Consider the following 21,725-nt stretch of genomic DNA (forward strand, 5'->3'; position numbering starts at 1 on the left):
ACTTCATGCAGATCATCTTCCTGCCCAGCTCTGCTCCAGCACTGTATCACAGGAGCTGGTGCTGATGGGGACTGCAAATCCTTAACTCCTTTGCGGGATGATTTAGGAAGTGCCTGTGCTAAGAGGACAACTATACAGACAGAGAAATCATTACAGCTTTCCCTGGTGATAGCAAGATTTTACTCAGGGCATGACTGAAGTCATTAATTCGCAGCTCCCAGGTTGTGTAAAGAGGTGTGATAATGAGCTGAGAAGAAATTAGCCTCCATTTTCTCTTGGCAAATGACAAAACATCCTTCAGATTGGGGATAAAAATGCAGGGAAAGAACAGGGATAATCTTCTGAAGTGCAGAAAGACAGGAAGACTACCCAGAAGACTTCATGTCAGAAAATAAAGATTCCTCCACATATGCAAACACAAAGGGGTCAATTTAGATTTAGTTTTGTAAAATATCTTTATTGCTTAAGGACATTTGGCAAGATACCCGTAACATAAACCTCACGTCCAGCATTACTTGGCAACGTGTTTCTCAGCTGGAAAGAAAATAAATTGGATTTTTTTCTTTTTGCTAATGCCACATTTTTGGATGCTACTTTGGAAACTAACCAAGAGGTGGCTGCTCAGCATGCCTCTCTGTTCTTGATAGCTTTTTAGTGCAAAAGAGCCAGCAGCAACTTTCTGAAGTCTCCAGAGGTATCAGATTGGACAGCTTCAGCCAATGACTTGTTGTACTTTTGCTGGAACTTCTCCTTTATTGCAGGCAGGTCACTCTGAGGAGACAAGGAGAGCCTCTTTAGAACAGTGGGATGTGCTTTGCATGACATGTCCTGCTTTTACTAAGCCCCTCAAAGTCCGCTGGGAGGAGTGGAGGAGAAAGCAGGAGGTCCAAAACCTTGAAGGACTTTCAGGTTAATGCCTGGTCATGAGGTACAGCTGCACGTATGGAGTGGTGATCGGGCACCAGCTGCAAAGTGGGGTGTAGGAGGGGCAGATGGCCACGCCAGAGGGACTGGTGGTGCCATGAGGACACAGCTTTGGCACTACACAAACTAGCACAGGTGGTTGTGGTCTCCCGAGGCCACTCTTTGGTGGCAAGAAAGGGAAGAATCACACCCAGGAGTGTGACTAAATGATAGTTGTGTTTTTCCAGCCCCAGGTAATTTTCTGGTAGCTATGGAGGGAAGGTGAAATGCCTGGTCTTGAGTTTTCCCATGAAAAGGCATGCAGGGCATGGGTCTGTTCTTCATTATTATGGATTTTAAATGTTATCATGACTGGACCACAGGGGGACTACCCTGGAGACTAATTTCCAATTTTCATTCTACAGATCACTGAGATTCGATACAGATCACCTCTCATCTCTCCTCTGTGAACAACTCCTCTACATCAAGGCTGAAACAGCCCTGGGGCTACAACCTGAATAGCTTATATGGAAGGAAGTTTTAAAGACACTGCTTAGGATCTGAAATGTCTTGTGCAATGCTGTGCTTTTTAAAATCCTAATTATGTCCTTTGGCTCTCTGTTTTTCTTCCTTCCTCCCTTCCTTCCTCCATCTGTTTTTCCCAGCTATAATCACAAAGAATTGGCAGCATATAATTATAAGTGATTCTCAATTTGAGAACTGCTGTTTTATCTTGATCAGCATTATCTTAACTAGCGTTTTACTTATAAAGGTCTTTCTGGGGCCAGATCTCCCCATGGGCCAATTTATCCAGGTAAAGTTGGCTTCACTTGAAATTCCCTTCATGTTCATTTCTTTTGAAAACAAAAGCAGATGCAATATGAAAATTAGGGTTGCCTACATACAAAAGCAGAGTGTGAGCACTGACATCCATGGCTCTACACTGGTCTGAAACCAGGTTGACTGAGCACACAGTCTACCATGACTTACCCTGTACCCTATAAATTTGTACTTCTCCCCAAAGCAGTTTGAAATATGTCTGATCGCAGAGTACCCTACCTCAGACCGGGTCACGAGGACGCGAATCAAGGTCTCTTCATCAGTCCCAGCTCCTTTCATTGCGTTGTACAGAAGTGTAGCAAAGTAACCTGGACAGTCTTTGGCAGAGCTGACTAGAGAAGAACAGTAAGAGGCTTCCTTATACTTGTGTATTTACACTCTGTACTATGTCTTCAGTGAGAAGGAAATAAATAAGGCAGAAATAAAGAAAACTCTTTAGGGATTGTCCTTAGGCAGACATAGGGAGTAGTAGGACTTTTGTTCTGCAATGGGTCCCCTGTTGGTATGCAAGGAGGAGGCTTGCAGCGTAAATGTGAGCATACACTGCATGCTACACAATGAAATGATTAGCATCAAATACACTGCTGCCCCACAGGGAGAATGGCACGATGAGAACGAGGATTTGTCCCTCTGGAGATCTCCTTCCCATCTACTCAGGGGACAGCTGCTTACTCTGCAGCTTGGAGGAACAAGATCCCAGATGCTCTTCCCCCACACAGATAAAATCTACCCTAGTGAATTAACTAGAGGCAGGACACAGGCTTCAATACTCATCACAGTCATCCACAGAGCTAAGCTGCTATCATGGTCCCTGCAGATTTTTGCACTGACAAGATAGGACACTTCTGACGATGCCCAGCCATGGCTGGGGGTCACTGGGGACAGTGTGGAGGCAGTCACACATATAATTTAGCTGTGTGGAGAGCAGATGTGGCCTGATTAATTTCTAAAACGATTAGGTTCAAATCATTGTTTAAACCTGGATCTCATTTGCCTGGCAGTTATGTTTGCTTTAGTTTAGGACTACCTCAATAGCTCTCACGATACCCTGAAGAGTTAGTATCAGATGGAGATAAGAACTAGAAAGGAAAGCTGTTCAAACATTTCCTTTACCAAGAGTGAGATAGGCCTTCTCCAGATCTCCCGATGTTTCACTTTTAATGGCTTCTTCTATGTCTTTCCCATGCAGCTACAAGGACAACAAAGAGGAGTCATCAGAGCTGCTGTCTGTACACATAATCCCATTACCATAAAATGAGCATCGGATTTTGGATTCAGTGGAAAAAGGCCAGTTTTATCCCTTTCAGCCTTTCCAAGGGAGTAATTCAGGGGCAAAAGAGGTCCTCCTCTGGGGTAAATGCTCATAAATTCACTGGCATCAAGGGAAAAGGGTATAAAAGTCCAAGTAAGGCTGAAGAGATAAGAGATGCATAACCTAAATCAAGCAGTTGTACTCGCATCCAAGGGCTTCTCTGACAAAGAAGCTGCAGTTTCTTCTTGGGTAACCTTTAATCAGGAGAAATTGTTTGAGCTCTCTGTAATTCCTCTACCAAGACTCTGGATGGTTCCCCCACAAACATGATAAATTTCGGAGCTTTAAGAAGGTTTCTTGCTTATTGTTTTTGGGCTCCCAGAGATAGCTGTTCCTGAGTTTCTATATTATTCCGTAGGAAATAAATTATCACAATGAAGAAGGAGAAAAGCAGACTGCCACTTCAAAACACAGCTTATTCTCATCCTTTAAATTAAAGAAAATCTCAAAGTCTTTTACTTTGTTCTGTTTTGCCTATCAGGATGGTCCTGCATAGACCAACACTGTAAGAGGCTTTTAGCTCAGACCTGGGAGACCAACGCTACTGGCCAGCAAGTAGTTCCCCCTAGCCTTGAACTGCAAAATCCAAGCTCATTTAGAAATGTCCCCATTTACCTTTCCAAATGCAGAGAAAGACTGTTGTTTGCATGGCCCTAGTCTTGGCCTACTTCTGCCTCAAATTCAGCCAGGCAGGATGTGGATGGATCGGTTTGGGCAATGTGATCTGCTTGGCTTTAAAAATCCAAAAGCCAAGATATCTTGGATAATGGATCATTTAAATCAACCCCCGGGGTTTGGGCTGCTCGGAGGAGGGAGTAGCAGTTAGTGACTGGTTTGGTCCTCTTGCCAGCAACAAACCAAGGCTTGGATTAAGCTGTGAAAGTATTTCCAACTATGGGTTCCTTATTATGCTGACACTAAAGTATGGTCCTGACTGAAGGTTTTATATCTTCAGTGCCTAGGGTTACAACTTTCTGATGATCTTAAGAGTCATTGTAGGGAAGTTCGGGGCTGTTGAGTGGGGGGCTAGAAGGGGGAACCTTCTTCTCAGAATATATCCTACCACTGAGCTTCAGAAGGACCACCACTGCTCTTCAACCATGTCTCCCACTGCCCACCAAGGAGCTGCTTTGGTCTGGTGTGTGGACAACAAGGGCCCGATGCAGGATGTTGGGTTGGAAGAGGGTAGGTTAAGCAGCTGCTACATATATACGAGGGTGCTTCTCCTGAAGCAGGAGGATCAGGATAAGACACCTAGTCAGGCTCTGCCTGGGAGAACAAGAGAAGAGAGGGGCAAAACTCTGCTTCAGGGCAGTAAATTGTGAAGTTGTCCCTTCGCTGGTCCTCCTGCAGAAGTGAGGACACACCTCTTGGTGCAGTTGTGGAAAGAAAAGGGCATCATGATGTTTCCTTGGCTGGATATTGTGTAGGCTATAAGAGAAAACAAGTTCTTTACTGGCAGAAGATGCAGCTTTTAGATCCTATTTCCATAAGATCAGGACACAGTCCTATAGAAACATTCTCCAAGAAACTTAGAGCACCAAACACTTTTCAAAATAAGAAATAAAAAATCGCCAGCTCTACATACAGTTGTGGGGCCTGCCTACTACGTGCTGGGCCCTGCTGGGTGAAGAGCGTAACTCACCTTTTCATAGGCCTCAAAAGTAGCTCTCAGCTGCGGATAGCTCCTCTTTGCTAAGACCACGTTGAAAGCCAGCTCGTCCGTTCCCCAGCGGCCTTCCCCTGCCTTGAAGATTGCACGAGTTTTTTCAGAGCACTTCTTTCCCCGCGGTGGAAACAAGAAGGCAGGCGGAGCGCGGGGCTTGCCGAGCTCCAGCACGTGCCCCCTGCCACCGCGCGCGGCCACCATGGAGCCGCACGGAGCCGCACGGAGCAGGGTGGTGGTTTTTATCCCCGCAATGGCACTTACCTCGTACAGCTCTCTGGCATCCTGCCCGGCCAGCTCTGCATTGACCTCTTGGGCCTCATCTCGGTTTGCCTACAGAAAAGGACATTACATAAAAAAAAAAAAAAAAGAGGAAGAAAAAGCCCAAGTGCCAGCTAGTCTTTGCAGCGGAAGGGAAGTTTGTCAAGGGCTCCGAGCTCTCGCAACCCCTTTGCTTATAGTTTTGCTGCCATCTGCTGACAACTGGGTAGCAGTTGGGCGGGTTGGAGCTCAGCAGTATGGGGCAGAAGGATCTGCTTGGCGACATCACCGGCACTTGCTGACTTCGGCAGTGCAGCCAAAGGACAGGTCTATCCCTCAGGTCCATGCACATGGGGCACCACCAGGACGATTTTTTAGGAAATTTGCTGCCACATCCATCATTCAGCTATAGAGAAAACGTTCCCCAGGCTGGAAGTGCTGTCACTTTTTAGGGCACCAGCTTGGCCCTGCGAGCAGCACAATGCCCCTCCGCACTTTCCTCACTAATCTGTATGCCCTGGGTGTTTGCTAAAGCTGTAATTCCTGGTCGAAACCATGAAGAGCTTCCCCACATATAAACCTAGTGTCTGTCCCTCCTGAAGATACCCCCTGAGAGGCTGTTCGGAGCTCTGCGACACCCTGCTCTCCTCAATGGGAACCAGCATTCAGAGATGCGACTGTCATGCTCCTAAAATTTCTTGTATGGGTGGATTTGTTTTCATCCCAAGGACTGCCTGTTGTGACTGTCTACCACACCGATTGCCCCTCACCTTCCTACTCTTCTTGCTTCTTCTTACAGTGTTCCTACAGAGAAGCTGATTTTTGTCACATCCTTTTTTTCAAGCGGATGTGAAATAAAGTGAGTTCTAACCCAAAATATGCTTGTTCTTTGTGAATGGGAAAACAAGATCCTATTACTTTTCCTTATTTAATTGTGTTGCAGAGTTCTCAGCTGAAACAGAAATGGTGTTTTGCTGGGTTTAGGCAGAAATTAGCACAAGGTGGCCCTGACCTTGAGTAGATATTCCAGCCATTGCCACTGCATAAATAATAATAAAGCAACCACCTGTTGTCTTCAAGGTACTAGAATTTGTAAAATTACCTGTGATTTTATCTAACCCTTTTAGTTATATTAAAGAGCTGTACACACAGAAGGTTCTTATTCTGATGAAAGCCTGATGCTCGTTGTAACTATCCTGTTATTACTAGACTTACCAACTAATACTCATCAGCATTACCCAGTGCCTCTGTCAGGCATGGTACATAAGGACGTCCCAGCCTTACCTCCAGCACAGTGACCAATATCTTCTTTAGGGAGCCACTCGTGTCGCTTTTAACGTCAGACTCCAGGTCCCTGTCAAAGACTGCCGAAAGGTGCCATAAGGGCTCGCTCGGTGCTCACGGCTTTATGGGAAGGTGTGTGAAAGAAAATCTTACTTACGCCTTTTGTACGCCTCCTTTATGCATATGATTTGCTAGGCAAAGGAACCAAAAACAAACAAAAAGTAATAAGTATATTAAAATATATATAAGTAAACAAGCAAGCAGAGCAGCAAGGGGACAGCACACTCGTGTCTCCCAGTGTCTCCGATCCCCGCTCCTGCTGCTGACACAGCCTCGCGCGACCGTCCGCGTGTCCAACCTTGTTGCTCTGCGTGCACAGGACCTCGATGAGCAGCGCCTCGTCCGTGCCCGCGCCCTTCATGGCCTTGCGCAGCGCGCGGGCATCGTACTCGCAGGGCCGATCCAGCAGGGCCAGCACGCTCTTCTCGAAGTCCCCGCTCAGCTCGCTCTTCAGCACCTCTTCCAGATCCTGCAGAGGCATCCGGAAGAGTTAGTGCCAAAAGCAAGGTGGGACTGCAGGACTTAGCTATTCACTCCCTTGTTGTAGGGAACTGAAGGATTTCAAGGCTTCTTTGGTACCCAGAAGGAATAATATCAAAAAATATAAAACCCCATGGAACACAAAGACATTTTTTGCAAATAAAATTCCCTAAAAATCATTGGTTTATGTTGATCGAAATGGTCCTCTCATTCCCAGATGCCAGCAATTCTGGATCAGTTTTAACTCTCACTGGTTGGAAGAAAAGCAAACATGTTTTAGAAGCTTGACAGAAGAAGCCTTCAAACACAATGTGGAAACTTCCTGCTCTGAAACAGTTGTAATAGAAGGAATAAAACTTGCTAAAATTCTTTTCTTCATTTTTCTTAGAATTGATTTCTTGGGAAAGGCAGAACATTTCTCCAAAGTGCTTTGCTTTCAAGCAATCAGCATTCTCACCAGGAAAAAAAGAAAACCTTTTTGATGTGATCTACTTAATTCAAAAATTAATAAGACCCTGGAGAAGAATTAGCTAGTGTATATGTATATGTCAAATGAACATTCATGCTGAGTACAGGAAGTCTTTGACACGTTCATATCATGAGTGGAAAAAACATGAGTGGAAAATCATGAGTGGATTTTAAAATGGATTTTAAAGTGGATTTTAAAACTATTGTTCCTCAACATCCTCTTACACAACTGCAAATGAACACTTGGTCTATTCAAGAAAAAGACAGAGCTTGAGGTTGAAGTAATTTCACTGAGCAACTTTATGAACTTAACTTCTGTGAGCTGCTATGGGCTAAAGCAACTGGGGTGTCTTACAGAGTTTGCTCATTTGTAATGCATATACTTGTTAATGCTCATTAGAGAACTAATTCTGTAGTACTTATGCAATCAGAATCCTTCATGTGCTTGTTGTAAGGTTTAGAGAAAAATGCTTTTGGGTTCAGTGCTGTCTGCTGTAGTAGCATTGATTAATATCAAATGTACAAGTGGACCATAAAAGCCAGGCAGATTTAATAATAAGCCCTGCAGGATTTTACTGTTTACCTAAATAATACATAGTAAGTTTCAGCTTTTTTTTCTATATGCCAAATCACCAGGCAGTCAATGTTTCCTCTTGCAGAAACCCAGTGCCCAGGAGATTTCTGTCATGTAATGGGTATTCTGCTTCAGTGCTGGAATTTAATCAATGCTAAATCCATTTAGTTCAGTAAACGTATAATGGTATAAGATCAAATAGTCTCTCTGAATTTGCATCTGGTCTTAGAGGGATTGTATTTGAGAATTTGCCAGTTACATTAATTGCATTTACACTTTGTTTCAAAGTCTTTCCCCCCTAATTGCACTGGAGATGAACACAAGCTGAAATGTTTTTTATTTCAGCTACGAATTATTTTCCGATTTTGTTTAAAATGCTTTGTTCTGCTTGAGGCTGGTTTCCATCTTGAAGAAGACTCTGAGGCATAAATCTACTAATAATCATTATTTTAGGAGATAAAAGAAATTACTGAATCAGAAGCTAACTGGTGTCATAACAGTACTGGGTCGCTGATATTTTCCGAAGAGGGTGTTTGAAACGAAGTGGCCATTTATTTTGAAATACCTTGCCAAACGCAGCCTTGTACTTCTGCTTTATCTGCTGCCTCTGCTCCGATGTTCGATTTGTCAAGATTTCAATAATGGTTTTTTCGTCAGTTCCTAAAAAAAGAAGTTGGGCACACTGAGAATTTGATCAGGAGCCTAATGCAGAAGGGAAAAAAAAAAAGTGTCCCTTCTCCAAAAAGAAGAAAATAAATATACACATGTCCCCTGGTGCCAGCTTTAGGTTTAGATACTCAGAGCCCCACCTGCTTAAAATTTAACGGAGGACTCGAGCCTTCTGTGCAGCACATGGGACACAGTCTGCTCCAAAATAGGGGCTCTCTTGCTGGTCCCTGTACAGGCAGCACCCAGCACTGTGAGGGTTTCCAGGGAGCTGCCAAAACAGGTGATAAAACTGCAAGCAATATTTGCATCCTGCAGCAGCTCCTTCATTCTCATCACTGCTTATCACACTGGCACAGGACGAGTTTATGGCACCCTGTCCAGGTTTTCCTGCTTAGATGTGAGACAGCAGGCATGATCCACCTGTAGACTGAAAACCTCTGCTCTCTGAGAGTTAAACTCTTAAGAGAAAGGTCCTACGGGGAACTGTCTTGGTGGAAGGAAGCTCATAGGACAAGAGCAGTTCCTAAAATTCAAACATTTCAACAAAGTATCTCTGAATGTCAGCACTATAGCAAGAATAAATTGCTTAAATATATGTGTACTTTGCAAATGGCTGGAGCGCCTTAATAACTTTTTGCTCTCTTGTTCTGCGTGGCCCCTCCTCCTCTGCTGGATGTTGCCACCTCCATGGGTCTGAGGAACACTGTATTCCTCATTCACATTAGTGCAAAATCATCCAGCTTATTGTAAACTCCTATGGAAGATGGTGTGGGTCAACACTTCAGTTAAAAATCCCTGATGGAGACAGGACCAGCATGTGATGGAGACAGAAAACCACCTTGCAGGTGAGGGAGCTGCAGTGGGTTCTCTGCGCATAGAGGTGGTGATGTTTTTGACTGTACCTTGAATATCTGGGAAAGGACATGCAATAGTGACCTTAATCTGGCCTGACAAGCTGGACTGTCATTATCAGCAGGGACAGCTTGAGCGCCCTATTTCAGGGAACAAATGTTATGTTCATCCTAACTCCTGGGAGCCAAGCAGCTGGCAAAGCAGATGTTTCAGACCTTTGAGGAACCAGCTGGCTTCCATTCCCATTTATCTTAATCATATAAAACTCCATGGTTATCTGTGTGTGTGTGCATGTTCTTTGAGTCAGTGAGGGACAGAAAACACCAAGATTAACTCCAAATGGTTCAAATAGCTGTTTGGCTGTAAGTTTGTGCATGTGTTTTCTGTAATGTTGAACTGTCCATTGCATAAAACCCAATAATTTTCTCACCTGCTCCTTTGCAGGCTTTATGTAGCTTCTTGGCATCCCGGTCTGCATCAAAGCCTCGATGACGGTGGTGAGTGGTGGACTAGAAAGACAGAGGCACAACAAGTACATGAGAACCAAGTTTGCATTAGTGTCTCTGATTCACAGAAGGTGGGTCAGGCTGTTGCTGGGTTTTTGTTCACACCACCTAGGCTGTGACGTCCACGCTGGGCTGGGCTGCTGCGAAGCCTCTAACGCTCCTGGACCCAGAGCAGAGCCAGCCTCGACCACACGCACAAGGTGCTGAGCTTGAACAACCTCATTCTGCCTGCTCAGCTTTGTTCACGTAATTCTGATATAATCACGTAGCAATAGACAGCTTTATGCCAAATCAAATATTATTTGTTTGTGCCACTTTAACCTTAGGCCAATATAAATTCTCTATCAGATGCCTACAGACTCGTGCTGCACCTCTGCAGTACATTTGTAAATACTGCGAGCTGGTTTCCTTGTCTCCAGGCAAAATCCCAGCTGGCCTAATAAAAACAGACCCTTCAAACCTTCCCTGAGCTGATGCATTCACACAAACAGATAATTGGGCACATTTACCACCATAAGGTTGCTGGAGCCTTTATTTTTCTGTCAGAATAGTACGTTTGTTGGTTGCCTTGAGCTAAATCTATTAGATACAATAACTCAAAGTCCATAGCAGCAGCAGTTTATGGCCTGGCATATATTGATAACTGAAGGCTTTGGTAAACTGAAAACGCTGCCAGGTCATATGAATCAGACCAGCTGTGAATTACAGGGGCTGAAACGCTGGTACACCCTCTATTTGCAGCAGACAATCCCTGCAGCACCACGAATCACATCTGTTAAGTGCTTATGTGCTAAAACAGAGTCCTGGGCTCCTAAACCAATTAGAGCCACGTGCACCTCATCAACTGCTGGATCTGAACACGGCGCTGCGAACGCTTTGGCATTTCCATGCCAAGAGCAGCAAGTGGGTCCGACTTCCTGCTTTGCAGGTTGCCAGGCCCCAGCTCCCCGCTCTGCAGGTGACGGCTGTGACACCCCAGGGCAGGGCAGGGCAGGGCAGGGCAGGGCAGGCGGCTCATTGGGATAACAGCATCCCAGGGCAGGGCTCTGCGCTCCTGATTTCTGCTGAAAACCTGGTGACAGCTACAAGGGCGTCACCATCCCACGCCACAGTCATATACCAAGGATGAAAGCCAAGTCCACTCCCCACACTGTTTTCACCTTTGTGGCAGGCTAAAGTCCGTGCAGGTACGTGGCTTTCCTAATGCAGTTCGCAACCAGGATTCAAATTAATGCTAATAGTAGCTGCTGTAATGCCACCATCTCATTGAAAGTGCCTTAACTGAAAGTTATTTTTACAAAAACTGCAATTCTGTAATTGAAATTATAACTCTGTAAAAAGCTCTCTTGGGCTTCTTGTGGCTGCCTCCCAAGGTGGCACTTTCACTGCCATGTCATTAGCACAAATCTTGCTTGTAGATATATGTGCTAGTGTATATTAGGATTGTAAAGAAAGCAGATGCCAGCCCAGACTATGTGCTTGTCTAAACCTTTAAAATAAGGAGGAAATGGACGCATATAAAAAAAATATTTTCAAGTAGGAGATTTTGTTTAAGAGTCTTCGAAGTTGTCAAGAAGAGGAAATGGAAAAATGCAAGGTTAGCAAACACATGCATTTGCCTGAACTGACTTCACACTTTTCCATTATCAGAGTGTGAACGTGCTTTTCCTTGCTGGAATTGAGCACAGAAGACACTTTTGTGGAACGTACTTGAAGATTAAGAATATCTAACGTAAAGACATTTACATGTGAGACCCAGGTTTGCCTGTGGCCTCTGCAACACCACACCAAACAGCGGCACCAAGCAGGCCCGGTGATGAGTTTGGGCCAGCAGAACAAGGGCCTCCTTGTACAGAGCGAGAAAGGAAGGTGGTTTCTGAGCCACGCTCAGGATTTGGTTGTTTTAAGGCACAAGGAATCTGAATCAGCTGGGCTACAGTGACCACCTTCAGATAAACCACGGTAAAACATTAATCGAGGCGGGGGAATACCGTTCCCAGAGCAGTATGTGCAGCACCGGCCTCACAGCTTTTATAAATAGGAAACGTGACCCTCTGGGTAGATGATTGTCAAGGCCGACTCCTGAGTCACTGGGAAAAGTCTGGATAAAATTCCCTATCTCCCGGCCCCACCTTTGGTGCTGGGCACAGCCTTCCTGGGAAGGAGAGCTGCACGCCTCTCCGATGGAGTTTGCTGTAAGGGATAAACGGCAGCACAAGCGGGTGTTCAACACAGCTTGAGGCTCTGCACATATTACTCATTTAAAACTACGAGCAGAGTCACTGTTTAATATGTTCGTTGTTTTAGGACTAAGATTTTAGATTGGAATCGAGTCATTAATGACTCCTGAGTGTTTACAGCAGCTTGCTGATAGTGGGATGTGGAGTCTGGAATACTGAGCTGATTACCCATATATTTTGCAGCTGAACATAGTTGGAAAGGAACTTTTCTTTCTCATTTCCTTCCAGTACTATGTTAATTAGTGCAACCAGTGTTCTGGGAGCAAGAAGCCCTATTTTAGCTTCCAGCCTAGCTTTATCCTAGCTATGTCCATTCGTTTTTCTCTGCCAACAGTGTTCCTTTGGCTTAAACAGTGATCGCCTACACTACACGTTTACAGACTGCGGTCATTTTCCTCTGCAGCTTTAGCTAAAATTGTCCCAGATTTATTTCAGCTAAACTGGATAGATTATCGCTGGTCAAAACCTACCATTTTAACTTGTAGTAAAGCGCATAAAGTAATTTTTCTTATTGCCAACTATGTTCTATTTCAAGGACATGTAAGATGAGCTTATAGCTGATGATGGCCCACAGTGCTTAGAGAAGCATTTGGAGAATTTTCTTTGAAATGTTGGCATGGGAAGTGCTTATAGTGCACAAATATAATAAAAAGGTCAGCAAAACTAAGAAAGAAATGTAGGAAAAATAAGAGCCCCGGTGGGTCCGAGGCATCAATAGCTAGAAAGCTGCAATACTTGGCAGAAATATATGAGGACAAAAGAGGATGTGAGCTCTGCAACCAAAATCTAATAGCTTGCCTGATCTAAAGAAAAGCCTGAGGTGGATATAAACTGCCAAGCTAGCAGAAAACACGCACAAAAGAATCACTACCAAGAGCAGGCCAGACAGCTCCCTGTATTGCAAAGGAGACAAAGTGCTTCGAGGACGGCCGCAAACCGCGGCTCCTCTGCCCGCTTAGGCCAGCGCCGTGCGCAGGAGCAGGGGCTGATGCAGCAGCATCACGGAGCCCACGGGGGCTCTTGCCCGGCCCTGCGATGTGCCTGGATAAGAGCAGACACGGGCCCCCGTGGCGAGGACCGGCAGTGGATATAAGGGCTAAGGACAAAGCTCTGCTTGAGACCGGGCTCGTGCAGGGAGGCTGAGAGTTTGTGCCCGTCTTCACTTGCACCCGATCCACTTAGGCGCCTTTTTTCAAGCTTATCTTGTGCTTCATTTTTCCTTGTGCGAAGTACATCTAAACCACAGCCTGCAGGAAGGGCAGATGGACCCAGTCCTGACTCCTGCATGGAAGTGGGGCTTGGAATAAAACAGTTCTCTAAATCTAGAAATCTCCTGCCACTGGAGGTGCCCCTGGGTAGTGGCACTGCCAGTTTGGAAGTGCTTGGTCTCCGGTGGGCCCTGGGTCTGCAAATCTGGTGCAGAAGCCCCATGTACCTGAGGGCATCTCCAACAGCTCTGGATGGACATGTTAGACAAGAACCTCACTGCTGTTTACCAGTTTTGTTATTTTTCACATGAATTTTATTATGTTGAGAAGAACGCATTAGAGAGAACCATGTTTTTATATATATATATAAACAGTTCCCTATGCAACTATTTTAGTCTTCCTTACTACCAAACAAGTGAGTGCCAAACATCCCTCTGCCTGATCTCCCACAGGCGTTGGGGACTGTGCCTCCTCCCACAGAGCAATTGCTGTGAGTGGCACAGTCACAATAACCATCACTGTGGGGATTCTCTGGTGTCTGATAAGGGTGGATTTCATTGCTCAGCCTTTTGCTCAGGAGAGAAGCCTTCCAATCCCATATTCTATGGATTTGTTTCCTTTTCTTTCTTTTTTTTTTTTTGTCTTGTTTTGTTTGTGTGTGTGTGTGTAGAGGATAATTTATTTCCTCTGTCAAAAAAATGCCCCAAATCATCTGGTCATTTTGTTAGCATGATAAATGACAGGATTCGGGTGTTTATCTCATTGGTTAAATTGTACCTAATATATTCCTATCATAGAAGGCATCTTTTGGCAAATCACTCCCTACATGATTAATTATTTATCAACGCATACATACTTAAGATTAATTATTTATCCTAGCAGAAGCCTTCAATGTAACTTGAATCCAAAGTTAACTTGACTACCAGTACTGGATAGAGAAAGAGAAAAGACACATAAAACCACAGCTTGTGGTTTTAGTCTTCTACTACGTCCCACATTATTGGTATAACGCCCTGTTATCAAAGCAGACTCCCAGCTCTTACCCAAAGTGATAGTTTGGGTGAAAAACAGCCTAAATCTCATCTCATCCCAGGCATTTCCTTGTGTTAAGAGTAAAACACAAGAATAAATGTGGGAGTAAGCTGCATATTTTGGCTCTGCTTTGCTCCAAAGGACAGACCGAAATCATGATGCTACATTTGTACTTCACCATTAGTCTAATTTATACTAGAATACTCATTTACAGTCACAGAAAGCTTTGCTCAACCTATTTTAATACTTCCTCAGGCCCTTTTGAACAGGGCCAGTTTTTACACTGTAGCAGAAGGAATGAGTCTACTCAGTTTAGTCACCTTAACCACAGCCTCCTATAGCTACATGAGGCCCTATATAGGGTGCCCGGCAGCCTCTGTCCTGGGACGGCCCTGCTCGCAGCTCCAGCACGGGGGCTGTGGTTACGCTGCTCAGCGGCCACAAGAAGGACCACAGGGGAATATTTTGGGAGGAAAGGAGGCTGATTTGCTCAGAAAGCTCCAAATCCATCAGAAATGGCCAAAGAGCAGATAATGTCCGCTTGATTTCAGTTCCTAGGTACTTCCATGAGGAAAACTTCCAACACTAATGGGCTGTTTAGCACAGTGGAGAAATCAGCTACAAAAACCCCTCTAAAGATAGCGGTCAAGTCAGGCCTCATCCAAGTAACACATCTTATGGCCACTTAGTCTTCAGCAGATGGTGGGTTCCCATCCTATGGACATTAGTCTTTAGCAGATGGTGGGTTCCCCATCTCAAAGTCCCCACATGAAAGTAAGGGGCATTTCTGCAAGATTTTTTGCTTTCTTCCTTGTTGAAATTCAGGTAGCCGGGCTCAAGTATTCAAGTAGGATCTCATATGAAATGCAAAGGTCTTTACCACAAGGGTCACAGGAGACGGGAACTAACATTTAAGAGGAGAAGCTGGCAGCAGGGAAGTATCAGCAAGTGTCGAAGATCTGGCTGCTGAACAATTGCAATGGGAGGAAATTCTTAGTCCTGTTTTGATAGCATTGGTGCTCTTGGTCTTCATTTTGGACATTTCTCTACTGCAACATCTGCTAAAATTAGTTCTTAGGGAAGGCAGTAAGATGAGCACAGGGGGACAGGTTTAGGCAGAACATACCTAAGTTAGTGCTCCCTCAAGGCACAAACGTGCCCTTTTGACAGCAGGGGTTTCTTTCCCTGCTGTGTAGCAGACAGTAAGACATACCCATCACCCTGGCTTGCTTGAGCAATTTGCTCAGGCAGCTACAATATGTAACTGGAAAATTGCCATCTGCTTCCTCGACTGCTCGGAGGACAATATCCCCATATCTGAGCACCACTCACTTCTACGAACTGCAAAATCAAGACATGTTTCTCCTACAATGTGTCTCCTGTTTCAAGGCAGCTGTTAATATATCATCTCCCAAGATATTATGGCTATTTTTATCCACTCAGTTTATTTCTATTCATCACTATGATAGAGACATCCACAGTCAAGAAAAATAAGTTTGGGGAGCTGTTCTTTCAGGGGTGAATTTTATATCACCCATTTCTAATGTGTCTGTACTCCTTGACTGAGGCTACTTTTAAGAACCCAAGCTAGGTGCTATGATTCCGTGCTGCCAGAAGGAAGTGGATTGCCAAGGTCGTGCAATAGCTAAATGTCATCACCTGAAATGTCCCAGAGCACCTGGGAGCTCTGGCTTGGGCTGGGGACCTAGGAACGAGGGGACCTGAGCACCCACATGGGCGCTGGAGCCAGGTAGGAGGCTGGAGATGTCCAGAGGCACCTGTTATCTTGAAAGTAAAAGCCTCAAAAATGGCAAACAAACATCTTTGCTCTCCTAGGACAAATCTGGAATTTCAAGTCTAGATTAATTCCTTATTGCACTAGGGATGGATTCGTCTCCTTTGATTTTACAGATCAGAACCTCATGGTTCTGCAACACTGTGTACGCTGGGCCGCTAGTGGTTAAGATAACTAGAATGACAGGAAACTGATCTCCTCGGCCTCTTTTTCAGTGAGATACCAAGTCTCTGACCAGAATGGTAACGCTCAGAGAGCTCAAGTGTTCTTATAATTTATTAACAATTTTACACTCCTCTCATAACATCAACTAAGTCTTGTGATGAGTTCCAGGAAATACACCTTAAGTAGGCCTGTAAAAGGCTCAAATATATGGACTCAGTCTTTGGGGATGTTATGCAGACTTCTTAATGTATTCTAAATCTGAATTATTTAAAAGGAAGCCCAAGTTTGTGTGCTTATCCCTATGGCCCCTCATGTTTCTTTGCCTTTAAAATATTATTCTTAAGATGCATTATCTAAACACTACATGAAAAATACGTCCGCATATACCACAGGTAGATACCTAGCTGTTACTGTACAGATATTTCTCATGCGGTGTTTAGTGTCTGACAAATAGATTGACTCCGGTGAACATGGAGGTTTCTGTGTCTGACTCCTTTCCGCCTCTTGGGATGGAGGAAATCTCAGGATACAACCACGTCACCTGGGCCACCCAGGTTGGCTTAATCTGTCCATTACTTCAGTGGGAAGCCCCAGTTAGCAATAAAGGGGAGAATATTTTTTCTGGATTTCATAGGCTATCTTCTCTTCATAGGAAAGACAGAATTTGGCAGTTACTGTATGGATGCTGTATACACAGAAGAGCTTTAGATTCCAGCTATTTTGCACTTTTTGGTTGTGTGTGTGTGTGTGCATAAAAATAGTGATATTTTAATATTTCCACTAGTTTTTGGCCACAACTGAAATGCATCATAAATGTTCCATGGATGGAAAATAAATGTTTCTTGTGCTTGTTGAAACCTAACACAGCTGTACCCAGGTCTAAAAGGCACAACAAATACCATGAATAAATGGGGACCATGGAAATGAATGGGAATCTGCCATGTTTTTTCCCAGTATCGTGGCTGAACAAGAAGGTATTTCTGTCTTTTGCTGTCTCTAGGCTTATGGCCAGGGACTGAACAAGAATCTGCTGTCACTGAATATTGGTCTGCCAGAGGAAGCATCAAATAACTATTGTTGGGCTTTGCGATGAGATAATAAAATGATGCTGTGATAAATAACACCAGTGCTGTGGAGACATTGCTCCAAGGGTACCAATGTCTACAGAGGCCCGTGTGCTGTTTGCGAGCTCTGAACTTATCCCCAAGAAGCTTTATCAGGCGGATGCGCTCTACAGAGTCATACTTACTTATTTACCTTCAAGTTCTCAAACCATGTGGCCAAGGGCAACCTGCCATCCCCTTCTTGTGGGAAACCCTCCCTGACAGAAGGTTTGTGCTGCTCATTAGGACAAGAGGAACCTTCAGGGTCTCTGGAGAACCTCAAATCATTGTTTAAAATAAAAACAAAGCCCTTGTCCATCCCCCAGATTCATTTAAATCACCAACATCACTGAGAACAACAGAATAATTCATATTGCATTCTTGAGAGATGGAGGGTTAAAAAAGCTAAGCGATTTCACAAAGTCAAAAACAATCAAGCTTTTCAAATCATTGTAGCACAAAAACCATCGCTGTTGTTCTCAAACCTCCCCCAAAGCACCTTGCTTAGAGCAAAGCAGCTCCCTGGATTTTCGTATGGATTGATGGTAATTTTAACGAAAAGCAGAAGTGCAGATAAGCTTGAAAATACCTGCAAAGACTGCAAAGAGACAGCAATGGGAGACTGTAAATCTCAAAGGATATGCAGTCAAGACTGGTTGATCATTAAAAGGGGAACTGGATCCAGTTTTCAGACAGTGAAAAGTGTGGGGAAATGTGCATATTTAGAGTTGTAATGTTGTGTCAGGTGCAGCTCTCTCAGCCTCTGCGAGAAAGCTATTCCTTGGTGCTGATTGGATATTTTTTATTGAAAATATTTTTTTTCTTGTAAAATCTGTTATATTTATTCAAATTAACATATTTAGGAAGATACCGATTTTGATTTTGTTCTGTTTTAAATATGAAGAGACATTTTATACAGCTGAAATTTTCCATTTTAACAGCTATGTAAGGGAACATTTTCAAGATTTTGCTTTGAACAATGCTTAGCTTTCAGTGCAAACTTTTATTTATAATGATACTTAAGAAAAAAAAAAGGTCTAAAATCAAAATCCATTTAACCTAAAGAAATTATCTCAAATGACACAGATGATTCAATTTCTATTTCTCCCATGGGAATATGGGCCACTGAAAAAAAAATCGGTTCTGAAATTTCAAAGCAGGTCGAATTTTGGAAGGATGTGGTATTCAACAGAGCGAAACAAGCCATGTTCACCCAGCTTTGCTAGTGTCAATCTTGACTGCCAAACAGGGCTCGCCGCTGAGCACTGCAGTGCCTCCCAAAGCCACCATAAGCCACTGCAAAAAGTGCTGTAACACCAAGGTGCCCCTTTCATCCTCCACAAAAAAGTGCTTACGAGCTCCTCTGTTGACAAACTGGCAGTGCCTACGGTTGATTTCCGTATATCCTCTGTGAGGTTGTAAGACTTGCTCTGGGGGTTCAAAAAACACAACACATCAGACACACAGGAACCTATGGCTGCAAACTGAGAGAAAGAACAAAACTGCAGTGGGAAAGTTCTGTTAAGAATGGAGTATTCGCAGGTTATTCCAGAAGTGGAATCTTTCTCCAAGAATACAATTTTCTAGAGACAAACACAGAAGGGCGATAAGGAGCTGCAATTCCCAGGTGAGTCATAGGCTGAATCATGGGATACTCTTTCAACACAGGCTGGCACCTCTTTCCCCCGAAACCTAAAGGACAACTTCATTTTTCTATAGGTAACGTCCGGGCCAGCGCTGCTGGCTGCCTTGTCCAACGCAGAGCTCCGACAGCTGCTTAACTGGCTTGAGGTCGTGGAGGTGCCGTTTCTGCTGCTGCAGATAGGCACAAACTGGCTAATTTAAAGCTAAATGGCATAAATCTACCCCACTCCAGTGAAACTAATGCTCTGCATCTCTCAATGCTTTGCTAATTTTGTTTTTTTTTTTAACAAAAAGCCATGTAATAAAATAATACACATCCTAGGAGAGACACGATTGCAACGTTAGCCTGTGTCAGCTAATACTCTGCCTGCAGCTGCTGCTGCTAACCTGCAGATTTTCTGAAATCAGCATGCAAAGCTGAGTAAGTAGTGTGGGGATTTATCCATTGCTTTTGAAATAAAGCTACCCACCCCCAACTTCTTCAGTGCAATTTATTTAATTTTCAGAAGCACTGAGCATTCACAGCTATCACTGCATTTCTGGACAATTAGGCTTTGTTGAGAATAAATATGCAGATTTACGTATTTATCATTAAACACTCGAACATTAGTCAAAATTCTCCCAGTCAGAACTCATCTGGTGGTTCAGCGTGGTGAGTCCTGATGCCTGGATTTCAATCAGGCCCTTCTGAGAGTGCTGCAGTTGGAGATTACTCCTGTGCCTGCTACTAAACTTAGTCAAAGTTAAAAACCATCAGCCTTTGGAAATGGAAGATATTCATAGACCTTTAGGGAGTTATTTCAGTGGTTAAGACAGTTCCAATACATTTTTGTCACTTAAAATGAGCTGTCCCATGACATCCTACGCTCAAAATTAAAGTATTGCCATTTTTCAACCCTGTAATAATCAGCATAAAAAGACTCAGACCCTGTGCGTTGCAGTAAAAATTTCATAATTCATGTAATACAATGAAGTGCATGTTATTGGTTACATAAAAGAGTTTTGCCCCCACATTTAAAGTAGATTTTGCACTTAAATAGTCATTTGCAACTGTCTTAATGCAATTTAAAGTGAAAACGGACAAAAATAACAGAAGGAAATGGCTTTGGATTCTTGACAATCCAAATTAAATAGCTACTTACATGCGAGCCACCCATTTTTGCTTAGTCTGAGTGTGGAAGATGCAGCTCTTCTGCTCTTCGATAAAGCGAGCATTCAGATGGAGTAGTCAAGTTTTACTAGAGCAGCTAAATCATACCCAGCCCTGGGTTAATCAATAACTTTTGACATTATTTAAATTCTAGTCATTTCAAGGTGGGGTGTGTTCATCATTGCACGGTGGCTTTATCATCCCTACGATCTAATAGCACATCCTGTTGGGCAACAGAGCTGGCTGCTCTCTTCAGGAAAATCATGACCTTACAGGATAAGCCTCCAGGCTATACATAGTCTTTAATCTAATAGTTATTACAATGATTTAAAGTATATAACCATGGTAATGCTCAAGAAGAGCTGCTGAAATATTTGAGAAGGGAGGGCCCCTGCTTTTAAGATTCTGTAGAGCGTCTGATTTAATATGTTGTTGAGGACCCCGGGCCTCGCTGCTTCAGGCCAGGGCTGGGGCAGGCACAGAAAGGCAAGAGAAGAGAACAGATACATCTGAATGTATGGCAGTTCTTGGAAGAAAAAAAGCCAAGAGATTAGCTAAATAGTAAAGAAAACTAACATCACTGCATTTCAGAAAGTGCAGCACTAATTGTAAGCAACAGCCTTGGGACTATCCATAATTTATTTAATGTTAACATGCTCATTCTTAAGATATCAATGTTTTTTTAACAGCCTGACAGAGCACATTTTTCCTCAAAGATCTCGCCAATATTCACACATACTTAAATAATCTGCTTTGATTATGGTGTTCAAATATGTGAAATGTAGAAGTGAAATGTGATTATGAAGAACTGTGTCTAGAATTCATTGCTTTGTGGTAACAAACTGTCTTAAAGACATTTTCAAAAGCTATGCTGAGTTGGCAACCTCCCACTTACTTCACGACATTTTGGAGGATAAAATCAGCCCAACTCATATTAAAGCAATTACTGAAGTTGGAAAGGGGGCAACCTTAACGTTTCTCTGCAATAACCTCCAATACAGACTTGCAATCTACTGCTTTTAGTGGTGAAATGCTGCAGCCCAGAAAGTAAAACAGAGTCACTCAAGGATTTAAAACAAACAGCAGAATGAGTCACATTCTATGCACCATATGATATTTCACATGCAAATGGTCTATTTGCACGTGCAAATAGGGTGTCATCAGGCAGAGTGGCACAGACCAATTCTGTAGACTTAGTTCATGCATCGGGGGCCTCAAGGTTTGCATGATTAACAGAAATAAGGGCCTGGACGGAACTTTTGGCTCCTGCAGAGGACTTGGGATCGTGCCCCTGTGGGGGACACCCTCTGGGCAGTGGAACAGGGGTAGGTGGTGAATGGAGTCTGTTCCCTCTTATTCCTTCCTTCTTCCCAGATAACAGGGGTATCGAGAGCCAGACGTTGTCCCCTGCAAAGCGGAATGTGGAGAAGCGAAACGGATGAGGAGAGGAAACGTTATCCCAGGTAGGAAACACCACACGCTGCAACGCGCCACTGCAGACTGGGAATACTGC

The 21,725-nt window shown here is 43.8% G+C and overlaps 1 protein-coding gene across 1 annotated transcript; it reads right to left on the reverse strand.

The window, feature by feature from the left end:
- Nucleotides 1-436: 436 nt before the first annotated feature.
- Nucleotides 437-20,219, reverse strand: ANXA13 (annexin A13). Its single transcript, XM_088533306.1, has 12 exons — nucleotides 20,205-20,219; nucleotides 18,774-18,848; nucleotides 9,800-9,878; nucleotides 8,414-8,508; nucleotides 6,625-6,795; nucleotides 6,424-6,457; nucleotides 6,267-6,346; nucleotides 4,986-5,054; nucleotides 4,701-4,802; nucleotides 2,857-2,932; nucleotides 1,963-2,075; nucleotides 437-771 (listed from the first exon to the last, which is right to left on the reverse strand). The coding sequence occupies exons 1-12, from the start codon at nucleotides 20,217-20,219 to the stop codon at nucleotides 652-654; spliced, it is 1,029 nt and encodes a 342-aa protein (XP_088389432.1). The 3' UTR covers nucleotides 437-651.
- Between the last annotated feature and the right edge of the window lie 1,506 nt (nucleotides 20,220-21,725).

This window comes from Tinamus guttatus, unplaced genomic scaffold (assembly GCF_059628265.1).
Source record: "Tinamus guttatus ecotype Peru unplaced genomic scaffold, ASM5962826v1 Tinamus_guttatus_pri_ptg000492l, whole genome shotgun sequence".
In the NCBI taxonomy this organism is placed as follows: domain Eukaryota; kingdom Metazoa; phylum Chordata; class Aves; order Tinamiformes; family Tinamidae; genus Tinamus; species Tinamus guttatus.